The sequence below is a fragment of the Ambystoma mexicanum genome, chromosome 1p (assembly GCF_040938575.1).
Source record: "Ambystoma mexicanum isolate Mex_15411 chromosome 1p, UKY_AmexF1_1, whole genome shotgun sequence".
NCBI classification, from domain to species: domain Eukaryota; kingdom Metazoa; phylum Chordata; class Amphibia; order Caudata; family Ambystomatidae; genus Ambystoma; species Ambystoma mexicanum.
The window spans coordinates 969,355,513-969,368,352 of record NC_090921.1 but is presented as its reverse complement, the minus strand read 5'-3'; the positions used below and the strand labels follow the sequence as shown (position 1 = coordinate 969,368,352).

At 44.4% G+C, this 12,840-nt stretch overlaps 1 protein-coding gene across 6 annotated transcripts in view; it reads left to right on the top strand.

The window, feature by feature from the left end:
• LOC138582468 (anillin-like) overlaps window positions 1-12,840 on the top strand; it is a 717,297-nt gene that overhangs the window by 629,717 nt on the left and 74,740 nt on the right. For all 6 annotated transcript variants that reach the window (XM_069653796.1, XM_069653830.1, XM_069653821.1 and 3 more), the window contains 2 exons: window positions 614-662; window positions 1,718-1,771. In XM_069653796.1, coding sequence (XP_069509897.1) covers window positions 614-662; window positions 1,718-1,771 — 103 coding nt within the window. The remainder of the gene's footprint in view (window positions 1-613; window positions 663-1,717; window positions 1,772-12,840) is intronic.

Sequence of the window (12,840 nt, the reverse complement as noted above, 5' to 3'; positions counted from 1 at the left end):
CGTTCCGCAAGGCTTTGTGTCTGACTGGCAGTTGACTAGTGTCACACGTTCTGGGGGAAAAAACTACAACTGAGGCTACGGGCGTCGTGCGTCCTACTTATCACATCGGATGACGTCAGAGGAGGCCCTCGACGACGGCGCATCGACGTCATCGACGCAGGACGCAGACGCCGAAAAAAGTTTCCGAAGCAGCACAGCTGTGGTGATTACATGTCATAGATATGGAATACGTCGTCGGACCATCCCATCGAAAGAACGTTACCAGGTAAGAAAGTAACTTTTTCTTTTCCATCTAAGAAATGTCCTTCGAATGCAAACCCCTGTTTTCTACCCTTTAAAATACACCTAAAAAAAATGTAACCCTTTACCCCTCAAAAATATGCATTACATGAAAAATGTTTAGATGGACACATTTCGAAGGAATGGCATTAGATGCAATGACCAGATACCACTCTGGAGAACTATTGCTACATGCAAGTAACTTTTTCTTCCAGTGACTTTGGCACTTTCTATTCAAAATAATTATCTGAATCCCTTGCTGTATCTCACTATAGGTTTTTACTTATTTTTAATCTGTCTGTTTTCACATGATTTCGTTCCTCTTTTCCCCCAGGAACGATGTCTCTTCTACCTTTGAGATTGACATTGAAGTTTACAGCATGGTGAGTACTATCATTGGGCCACATGTAATGATCTTCAAGCATTTGTGCAATTGGAATTTGGGTACAATACTCCCAAGCCCTCTTCATAAGACATTTGCAGTTCTATCTACGTTGTGCGTTTCAGGCATATAGTCTGACATTTGGCTGAATTCATTGATTACCTCTGAATAAGCGCGAGCTGTGTCATTATGACCGGGATTGCTGAAGCTGTTTCTTCATGCCTTCAGTACTTCTGTTTCTGCTTTGGCTAAATTCAAGATTGTTTGCTGTAAATTGGTCTCCTCAAACCCACCCTAGACACATTGTGGATTAGGGTTTGGCAGGCGATGGGTCTGCCATTCTACTTCTCCCATCTAAGTGGATGTCTCGTGTGTTCACAGCCAATGGCTTCTTTCGGATGCTTATAAATATTGAGGGCTGGATGTTAAATCTGTGTGGCAGTCGTCTAGCAGCTCCTTTTGATGGTAGGTTTGTTAGAGGGGCTCTTCTCTTGAAGGACTAGAGATGCTCTTGGTGTGAAGTGTTGGACACAGAACACTTGTCAGCAATTTTCTGTACCTTGTTTGCGTCTGTCTGAGGTTGTTGCAGAGCAAGTGACCCTGCCCTTTCATTTCATTTCATACCCCATTTGCCCTGTTGTGTTATGCTAAGGGTGAGCTGATGCTTGGGTCATATCTAACGGGTGTTGGCTTTTTGCACTGGCTTATTGTGGCATAGCTGCCACCTCCTTCTCTTTAGAGATGTGGATGGCTAGTGACTTCAGTGCATGCTTTTAACACGGGTCCAAGCCTTCACTTGGCAATTATGAATACTACAGCAGTCCTTAGTCCTTCCTAGGTGGATAAATTGAGTACCATGAACATGGGCACTAATAACAATTATTACATTGCTTTGAAGCTCGAGGAACTCTGCATGAGGAGCTTTGGAAGAACACACATTTTCATTTAGGCCAGTAGTAACTACTGTCTGACCATGCTTTCCCACCTCCCCAATAGTCATAACCTTTCTGTTTTGCCTGGTAACTGAGGAGCTGCTTAATATTGAGTTTCTTGCAGGCGCCAAATGGAGTTGCAGCAGCAGGCGACAAACGGAAATCTACCAGATCCAAAGTGAGTCAGATATCAGCAGTGGGTGGGAGGTAATCATGGAAATGTGTTCATTAATGGCTTAGGTCCATCACGTGTTTGTGGTCTGTAGATTTAATTTTCATGATTTTCAGCATTGCAAATTAGTCCCAACTAATGTATTTCTAATTTGTTGTGTTCTTTGCCTGAAAGCTGTGTGTCAGCTGAACCCGCTGAAGACTTAGGTTACTACAGGGAAGACCATTATCTGGTGGCAAGCATGTGTCTTCGATTATTTTGTTTTATTTTATGTTGTCTTGCAGTCATTTTAGAGTAGTAGAGGAAATATATTAATGCTTTCTAATTCTGTGCAGTTTAGTGTGTTGAATATGCACAGCTTCCCCCTCCATCATCACCTTTTACTTTGAGTGGTTGGGAACATTTTTGTGGAGCGGTCTGGTGAGGGATGTAAAACCATGTAATTTATTGGCAAGACAGGGTTTCCAACCAAAATATAGCCTGCACTCTCTAAACTGGTAGATGGCCATAGCAGAGCAACCAGGCTTCAATCGAGGGATAATTGGGGTGGTTGTGGGGTACAGTTAGTACCAATAGTTACCCCCAGAACATTCACCACACTGGGCTAATGAAAAGTATACACTTTATTATACAGTTCTCCCTATAGTAAGTACAATTTAGAAAAGGTACTTGGGGTTAAACATAACACCTAGTAGGACGCAGTGTGTGTATTAAAACAGTAAAGGGCCAGAGGTGGATCCTTACTAAGCTTACAGGTATGACCATTGCCTGGTGGTAACCCTATAAGACTGAGGTAAGGGGTAGCGTGAAAAACGGAGCCCTAGTGATAAAAATACATTTATATAGTCCTGATCAGGGTCCAAAATGACAACACGTGGGTAATGACTAATTCCCTACAACCTCTAACTCATAGTTTTATTACACATGTAGACCATATACTTGGGGTGGAGGGTTGGGGGCTAAAGGGGGCTTGCACTTTCCTAGCAATGCCCAGAAGGGACAGAAAAGGCGGAACAGTGTTAAATGCAATACCACACATGAATGCTCTCTGCACACCAGGAAATTGATGTACAATACCCAGTAGTTCTACATTGTAGTCAAATGTATTTCCATAGACAGGAGGGTGGGGGGGTAACTACCCACCAAAGTCACTTTAATGGAGTTTAAAAGTTGCAGAACTTCCCCATAGGAAATAACTGGACCACTAAATATATTGGGCAGAGCCAGGGTAATGGGAAAGAAGCAAGTAAGTCTGTTTCTACCCCACATGTGTAGCCAACCGCAGAGAACACCCTCTCAAAGAAGTCCAGTTCCACACACCAAGAGCAAAAGCCATGACTAGGAAGCTACCATGAAAATAGAGAAAACTGGACCAGACGGACGGATTGAGGGGCAAAACTGAGCAGCCAGCCAGCAGCAAAAGGTCCCACTAGGTGGGCAGGTGTGGAGGTGGCCCAGCATAGCCCAGACAAAGAGCAGATGCAGGGTTAGTCATGTGTCACCAACCTTCTGGATGACAGATGCTTCCTAACACAATGCACTAGGGTATAACTGCAAGCTGGCCATAAAGGCTGAGAAACTGCCCCACCGTGGGACATCTGACCCAGCAAGTGAGGGGGAGAAGGCAAAGGGTGATTAAAAGCATTCCCAGTGAAAAGATCTTTTTATAAATCTGTTTTCACTAAAAGGTCGCTTTAGAAAGACCGCTCCGTGGCTGCTCGGAGCAGTCTTTCCAAAGTGAACTGTCACACCCCTGCTGCACATGAGTGCACGCAGGGGATGATGGGCTCTGTGGGACCAGGAAGCGGAGGGCAAGGTTTGTGTGGGTGTGGGTGTTGGTGTGTGGGTGGGTGTGTGTGTGTGTGCCTGTGTTGGTGGGTGTGTTTTGGTTTAGGGGATTTACTGGGACTGAAATCCCATGGGTGAGGGAGTGGGCTGAAATCCCGCAGGAGAGGGTGGGGGTGGATGGTGGTGGGGGAGGTGGGGTCAACAATGGGTGCTCAGGTGGTGAAAACCCCCAAATATATTTTTTTAAAAATTGAAAACTTTAAGGTCTCAAGAGAAGACTGTTACAATACTGGTTTTCCGATCAAAAGAAAATTGGTCAAAGTAAATTGGTCTTTTTCTCTTGACAAGGTTGTTTCACATAGAACCGATTAAAAGGCCTTGAGAGACTTATAGAAGCCAAAAGATGAAAGCAGAGCAAGAGACTAATTGCCCAGGGCTCAGCCAGTATGACAAAGTAGGGTCCTAGAACTGAGCAGACCAACTGTGTGGCAAATACTCCAGCAATTCATGTAACAAAGCAGCAGAATTCAGGAATGCACACTGTCTCTCCTATGCGTACACATTCACTCATGGACTTGCTTAATTAAGCCCTCCAGTCACACACCAAGCACAAACACAGGTTTTGATGGCCAGCCAATGGAGCTGGCATTTAAAAACTACTGAACTCTCAGGTCATGTGTATTGGTCTCTTTTGGGTAGGGTCCAGTCTAAACCACTCCAAACCACCACGGAGGGTGCAGGGCTGGGCTCAGTGAGCTTGTCGGTGCACGACAGCCTTTTTCGGCCTGCCTCGTGTTTTCCACAAATAAAGGGGTGACCCTAATAAAATGGCAGTGAGAAGGACTTAAAAATGCATCCATAACCCAATGGCTACCATAGTAGTGCATTGGGCAAGTAATGCAGTAAAATAGACTGCACCTGTTGGGAAGCCATAGCTAAATCACAGCTGCCACTAGCCTAATTCACAACTCCAGTAGGGACAAAACAGGGTGCTTCAACAGCATCCATGTCCATGAGCCATATGGGCTAGCATAGAACAGCACATCCAAATGTGATCCAGTAGCATGGGGACTCCAATGTCACTCTGACCACAAAAATAAGGTTGCAATCGAAGAAGAGCCAACATTGGGACAGCAGAAGCCCCGAAAATTGAATTCTGCCTTAACAGGTACCAATACAATATTCCTGTTAATAAGCCACAAGTCACACTCCTACTTGGATGTTACCCGAGCCTGGATTATTTTACCAGGTCTTTGGGAGGGAAGAGAGTGTTCTGGTGCTTATTATAGTTTGGTGCTTCAACCTGTCTTGGCCATTTGACATCCATGAAAGCTTCCGCTGAAGAAAATTCTGTCTGTACTGTTTTCATTGTTTGTGGTAACATTTTACTGTTATGAAGATGCCCTCCATCGTTGCCCTTTGTCCATCTCATTTCAAACCTGTACTCCTCCAAAAACAGTGGGATATCCCAATAGTGTTTGTTGAAATGCTATTGTGTGAAGGGGTAGCTTGCCAAAGTACTACTACTCTACCTACTGTGCATCTTGTAATGTAACTTCTCTGAGCACATGTGCATTCTCCCTTTTATTGGGTCACGTTGTTGTTGTTTTTTTTTTTTGGTTACCTTCCGGCTTAAGCTTTGTGCAGAATTTATTGTTCAAATGAGAAAGGAGGAACTATGCACAGTCTGCTTTCTGATAACCAGAAGAGAAAAGGGCATTAGACTGGTATTGCATTGGATTGCTAATTGTGATCTTGTACCTAAACTCTCCTCTTTGTGTCAAGAATGCACTTTTCAATTGGTAAACCTCAAAAATATATAATCCAATTTCCGTGTCCAGTCCTTCGAAGGGTCTTTATGCTACTAAGACTAAATAAACTCACTCCCGGCTAGGCATACCTTAAAATAAACGATGTTGTGGGCTGTGCCCCCGGGGTATTGGAAACAGCCATTCATGTGGTGACTGCTTACAAATCTATGTGCAAAGATTATGTCAGATATTATATGAAACATGTAGATGGATTTTATGAAATACAAAATATTATTTTGGATGAGCTGGGTTTGGCAGGCCTTTGAAAGGGAAATTGCTTTGAAGGTGTAGTGATCCTGGCGCTGAAATTGTTTTGTGTATAACTGAATGCTTCGTCGGAGTCTATTATTTAGGATTGTTTTTTAGCTATTAATTGTAATATATTATAATTTGAGATGTGTTTATGAAATTATTTAACTTTTGTGTTTTGTATTATATGATGTGAAAACCTCACACCCTCTGCCCCTTCCTTGCTTCCCTCCTCCCACCCCCTGACCACTGATTGGGCTCTGAGACCTTGCCCTAAGACCTGGAACACCTGATATTTGGGGATCGTGCTTTAAAAAGCATAAAGAGCCCGGCTTGCACATTTGTTCCCTCTTTCTGCCCACTTCCTCACTTCCATCCCACCTCCCAGCCCTCCCAGGCAACCTGATTGTCCCCCGTCCCCTTAAGAGACAGCCCGAGCAGGGCAGCCCTGCCCGGCAGCCTCTGCGGCTAAAGGCCCTGAGGCAAAGGGCGGCTCCAAAAGTGGTGGCTCCCTATCGTGTCAGCAGGGGAGGCCAGTGGCCAGCGCAACCGGCAGCAACCATCAAGGTAGGTGCGGCCTGGGATGGGAGTGGAGTAATCACTATACTCCAGACGCCCTGCCACTCTACCTACCCTCAGACCATAGCACACCAGACTGTTAGTACTAACTAGCTTTGCAGCTAGTGAGGATTGTGAATACTGAAGGGTGCCACATCAGGATAGAACTGTAAAATATTTCCTTTAGTCCCATCTAGAGAGGACTGTGATTATTAGCCTATGCCACACTAAAATATAACTGTGAATATTAGCCTGTGCTACACTAAGAGAAAACTGAATATTAGCCTGTGCTACACTAAGATAGAACTGTGAATATTAGCCTATGCCACACTAAGATAGAACTGTGAATATTATCCTGTGTCACACTAAAATAGACCTCTGAATATTGGCCTGTGCCACAATAAGATAGACCTGTGTATATTAGCCTGCGTCGCATCCAGAGAGGTTTGTGAATATTACCTTGAGCCACACCTGATTATTAACCTGTGCCACATTAAGATTGAACTATGAATATTAGCCTGTGCCACACTGAGATAGAACTGTTAATATTGGCCTGCATCGCATCCAGAGGGGATTGTGAATATTACCTTGAGTCACATCTAAAGGGGACTGTAATTATTAGCCTATGGTACACTAAGACAGAACTGTGAATATTAGCCTGTTGGGCAAGAATTGGAGTAGTAACCTTGTGGGAGACACCCTTGTCCTCTTGGTATTGGGTAACCCACCTATTGGTATGGGTCTGTACTACACAAGTTGGTATTGTGACAGAGCAGCCAGACTTTTCTCAAGAGGGGTAAATGTGCGCTTTAGAGCTGTAGCATCGAAATCCACAAATAAAAGTATCCAAATAACACTTACACTGAAGGTTTTCTAGTAAAAGAATGTTCTTTTTTTTTAACGGTCTGTTTTAAATAAGAATTCTTTAAAAAGGGCAATGTGCAACAATAAAAATACACTTCAAAATATGTTCTCAGAACTAAGACAATCAAGTAGAAGCTATGCTTCATACACACTTCCTACACCCTGAGGTGACTTAACTAGGACAGTAATGACATTTATTTATCACTTTTGTACTTGGTGAATTTGAAGGTTGGTCAAAGAGCAAACGTTAAAGGAAGGAAAAAGGTTAACAGGTTCTCAGAGCATGTGAGCCCTTTTAAAATCTCCCAATGAAATCTAGATAAAACCTTTCCCAGCAATATTACTTAAAAACCAATGTACCACCTATGAGAGGACAGTTGGAATCAAAGTCAGTGGATTAGAAGAACCTGCAGGGAGCCAGGACAGCCAAAGTCAATTGGGAGGAAAGTCTATTTATTTATTTTGTATTTATTTTGGCATTGGTATGGCGCACCTAACCCTGGGGCATCTGGGCGCTGATATTCTTAGAGGTGCATAGATGTTATCAGTAGCAGTTGAATTAGCATACAGGATATAAAGCAGCAAACATGTTATGCATAAGCGATTTAGTTTAGGTTACATTTTGTGATACAGTATAAAATAAGCATTGGAAATAAAGGTTGGCAAGATGACTTTACATTTTGATGTGCAGCAGATTGGGGACGGTGTCAGCAAATATTCCAGGTGGGCTGTGTGTAAGGCTGCGGAACTGCTATGTGATTGTGTTAATTGTGTTGCTTTTGAGTGAAGAGTCGGCTTTTCAGATTTTTGCGGAATGTCCAGAAGGCGGATTCAAATCTTAGTGATGCGGGTAGTGCGTATGTCTAGCAGCTAACACTGGGAAGCTGTTGCCTCCTGCTTTCTGAAGTTTGTATTTGATAATGGTGACTAGATGTGTATAGGTACTACGCGTGGGTCTGTTAGTTTTGTTCTATGCAAACTTGATGGATAAGTATTTGGGAGCTGATTGTTAGATGCATTTGTGTGTCAGGGAGAGGGTTTTGAAAAGAATGCGGTCATGTACTGGTAACCAGTGGGCAGAGCGTCTTGCCTCACAAATCTGATTCTTTTTTGGGGGTGCCGAGTGCTGCTCTTAGTGCATTGTTTTGGATCAGCTGTGGCTTTTTTACATTTTGTTTGTTAGTCCTTATATATAGGGCAGTACAGTAATCCAGTCTGGATAGGGTGAGGGCTCTAGCTAGGGTGGTACAGCTGACTGATGACAGGAAGGGTCTACAAGCGTTGATGAGCTTGGATATGTAGGCCGCCACAGTAGCTGTGGCGTTGACTTGTCTCGTTAGCGTCAGAGCAGAGTCGAGATTACGTCCTTTAATGGGGATGGCGTCTATCGTAAAGGATTTGTAAGTGTTGTCAAGTTTGATGAGTCGGTTTTGTGAACCGATAAGGAGAAGCTCTGTCAGAGGCCGTGTTGGGCCATCCATGCCTGGATTGTTTGGTAAATTTGATTTAGTGATTGTGTCATGGTTGTAGGAGCCTGTTAGGGGTGTGAGGATTTGGGTGTCATCCGCATGGTTGGTGTAGGTGACACCCAAATCGTCGAGGAGGTTAAATAGTGGTTTGGTGAAGATATTGTAGAGCGTGGGAGAAACGCAAGATCCTTGTGGCACTCCCCATGAGGCAGGTGCAGGTGGTGCTGATGTAGTCGGGGAGAAGACCCTCCTGGTTCTATTTGTGAGGAAGGATTGTATCCAATGTATGACGTCAATTTAGAAGTGGGCTGCCGAGGTGATTGCAGAGTATGTTATGGTCGATTAAGTTGAAGGCTGCTGATAGATTGATTCCTGATTTGCAGAGGCCTAGGGGGTTGTTTGTTTCTAGGTGTTTTGGAATTTGCAGGAAGGCTGCTCGATCCAGTATTTTGAGGGGGATTGGGGCCGTTGTTATGGAACTGAGGCACTTCTTAGATAGCAAAAAGTCTTGCACAAAGTGAGAAAGTTTTTATGTAGAAAATCTCTGTTGGGCCACAAGCTTCTGTTGGGCCACAAGCTGTTAGGCTTGTGCAAGTTAGATCTGAGATCAACTCTAGAAATGCAGCTACTGCAAGTCTTAAGTGAGAAAAGCAAGCTACAGACAGAGGTAAGTACCCCTGAGTCAGAACTGTACCTTAGGTTAGAAAAAGAGGATCAAGCTGGCTTCTGTCTTGGTTGCATTGTTGCAGATCCTGTGTTCCTGGGCCTCAGTCGTGGGGACAAGAGGGAGGACGTCTGGAGGACTCCAGCACAGCATTTCGGAGGTCAGCGGCAGCTAAGGGACTCATTTCCATTCAGCAGCACTTTGCGGTTTCAGCATGCAGTAAACCGCACCACCACGGATCTTGGACACCGGTTGGGCTTCCTTCACTTCTTCAGTCCAGCACTCTGGTGAAGTGACTCGAGCTTGGGTTGTCCTGCTTCGGGAGGGTCCTCAGGAGACTCCTGGAGCTTTGGGCTGGCTTACAGACTTTGCACTCGACTACGGATTTCTTGACCCCTGGCACTCAATTCCAGCAGCAGCAAAGAAGTACAGCCTGTTGGGGAAGGTCTTCCAGCAGAGTTGTTCTCTAGGTTAGTTGGTACCACTAACCCAAGGGAAGAAGCCGTCCTTTCCGGAGCTTCTCTAGTCGATTAGGAAAAGGAGTTTCAGCACTGCAGCAGGGCTTCACCGGGAAGGTCAACAGTCCAGGAGGATGCAGCAAGCTTCTCTTCACGATTCCTTCGTTGGATGTTTCGTCCAGTGGTCTATTCCATCTTCAGTCCAAGAAGCCTCACCTTTTATGCTGGTTTCTCCAATTCATGCACCACCTAGCGGTCACTCACACAGCAGGGTGGTTGTCCTGCCAGGACAACCAGCCAGCCAATCAGGACTGGGAGCATTCAGGTAACCAAGGAGACACAGTACGGGGGAGTTTCGGCACCTCCCTCACTTCCTGCCCTGCCAGACACACCGGAGCCAGAGACGGGTTTCAGTACTGAAGCCTGCTAAAGGCAAAATGAACAAAGGGATTAATATATATTTTTTTATTTAAGCTTTGATTGGTTTAAAAGAAAACCTTTTGATGCTACCACGTCAACATACACAATTCATTCACAACACATCGTAAAAAGAATCATAACATGAACATACAAAGGCCCGAGCTGCATTAACAAAGGGATTAAACCTGGTTTGGCGTGCAGAACAAAACCCAAGAAAGACCTCATAAACAAGAAATGGCGAAAAAAGACCACCGGGCCATTTTGACACAGTGCTCACCCATGGGTGCCATACTGCAGCTGAGGATTCAGCCTGCGGTAGAAAAGCACAAAGGTAGGAAAATTAAACCACTGCCACTAGCCATTTAAAGTAGTGAGGATAACAAAAAATGTTACATGAGCAAGTAGAAAAAGGGGCTACTAAGTAACCCCACCACTCTACATAAGATGGGGGTGTGCTGGATCTAGAAAGAGGAAAGGTAAGTAAAGTCAATTTCACTTTACTATTCTTGGGAACAGTAGTTCTTACAAGAAAAGGTATTTAAACAAAGATTTCTCTGACACACTGCACTGAAGGTGCTGTGTGTCACCATACAAAAAGTAGATGCCTATGGAGTTTGTCAGACTCCAAAAAACAAAGGAAACACATAATCCAAATCTGATCAAAATACACGAGAGAGTGAGAAAAGGGTCCCACTCACTCCAGGGTGAAAATTAAAAAGTCCTAAAGTCTAGCAAAAGAGCTGGGGGTCCCTAAGATTGAAAGAATTAGCACAGAATTGAGAATTATCCCCGACATACCCTGTGCCACACTAAGATAGAAATGTGAATATTATCCTGTGTCGCATACAGAGAGGATTATGAATATTACCTTGAGTCACACCTAGAGAGGACTGTGATTATTAGCCTGTGTTGCATCCAGAGAGGATTGTGAATATTACCTTCAGTCATACCTAGAGGACCACAAGTGTGCGTCTCTCCAGACAACAATGCTAATAACCAACACTACTAAAACCTCACCCCTCTGCATAAACCTATCAAACTCAACCATACCTCTAAAACCACAGCAAACTGCACGCACTTCACTACACTGCAACAACAAACAAACCACACATAGCCTTGCACAACAGCACATGACGGATATCACACCAAAAAGCTTAGCGAACGGTGTTAACGAAACTGAAGCTGCCAGCATCACATCACAGCTCCCTTGCTCTTTCTCCAAACTGTGTCCTACTAACATACCCCAAACGACCCCCTTTTTTTCATATCCGCCAGAGTGCCATGGACCACTCCATTGGTGAGTGTGAGGTATAAATATCCTTTAACATTAACACATACTAAGTAGGTTTGCTGGAAAATGGCAATGTTGTACTAACTAGGCATTATGTAAATTGGCAATTATGTACTAACTAGGTCCAAATATACATGCAGGAAAAATAAAGAATAATTATTCATCTAAATGTTTTGCCCCTTTTATTAATCTTCTGACCCTGCCATACTTCCAAAAAAAAGGCCAAAGTGTCTTGTATGAATTATTCCAAGTTTGAGTATGACAGGAAAGATGTTTTTCTTTGCGTTGTTTTCCCACCATACACATCAATGCGATACCCCACGTTTTGTTATTGTCTTGAACCTTTCCTGACCTTTGGAGATAAGTGAAGCCTTTTTGCATCACTTGCCTCACTAAGCTAATCTGTTTTTCTGTAGTAACCTTTGGTAGTGGGGAATGGGTCTCTTAATGGTATTCATGGTGGAGGTGCTGTAGAAGGATGTGCTGTAGAAGGTGGAAGTCCTATGAGTTTATACCTGTCACGACGCGTCCGTCCTGGAAGTTGTGGACTCGATGGAAGAAACACTAACAGAACTATTCGCTGCGGTCTAGTGTCCGGACTGCCGTGCCACGCCCCCTGAGGCTCAACGTTATCTACGCACCGGACAGCTACGCCGGTGCGTTGCAACCCTCTGTTTCCGCTTCGGGTTTACACGCTGAAGTTTCTTCCTGCGCGCTCTTCGTGTGAGTATTCTCTGCCCTCCAGCCGTTTCCCCGCTGGTTTTCTGCTTCCTGCTTTCCTCCGCTATACCTCCCGTTTGTCTCCTGCTTACCTTGTTTTGTCTGCATTCCCTGCTCTGAGCAACTCTTCTCTGGTCCATTTACTACAACCTTCGTCTCCCGCTCCTCTTCGTGTGCGAATCCTGCTTCCACTCAGCTGCATTCACTCTCTTCCCGCTACCGCCTTGTTGTGCCTGGATTTCGCTTTGTTTGAAGTTCGGAAGAGACTTCTGGGAATTGTAGTCTACGCTCTCCTGCATTCCATCCTGCAGCAGTTAACCATCACGCCAGGGTTTTTTCCAGCCTACGCCTTTTTCCCTGGAATTAGGGGCGGACTCCCTGAGGGTCCCACTGCCGAGCAATCTGCGAACTGGCAAGGTGGCCTCCAGACGAGTCCGTCCCAAAACCTACAAAGAGAGAAGAGGGAACTTGGAGAAATAGAAGGACGATATCTACAGAGAGCTCCTCTGAGGAACAAGATACAGGTGAGAAGGAAGAGAGGGAGGATCCTGATATTTACCTTAACATCGACCCCCCAAATCTGAGAATACCAATCAACATAAAGTAATGAGAACATTAAAACAAAGACTTCTGAAAATCAAAATGCAACTTACATCTGATCGTTTAATTTTTTTATTTTTTATTTTACGTATAGGTATGTCACATTTTAACAGAAATAACTTACAATAACACATTTGCAGATGGTGGAGGCATTCCCTGGAAGGGTGCCTGTACAACAGCACA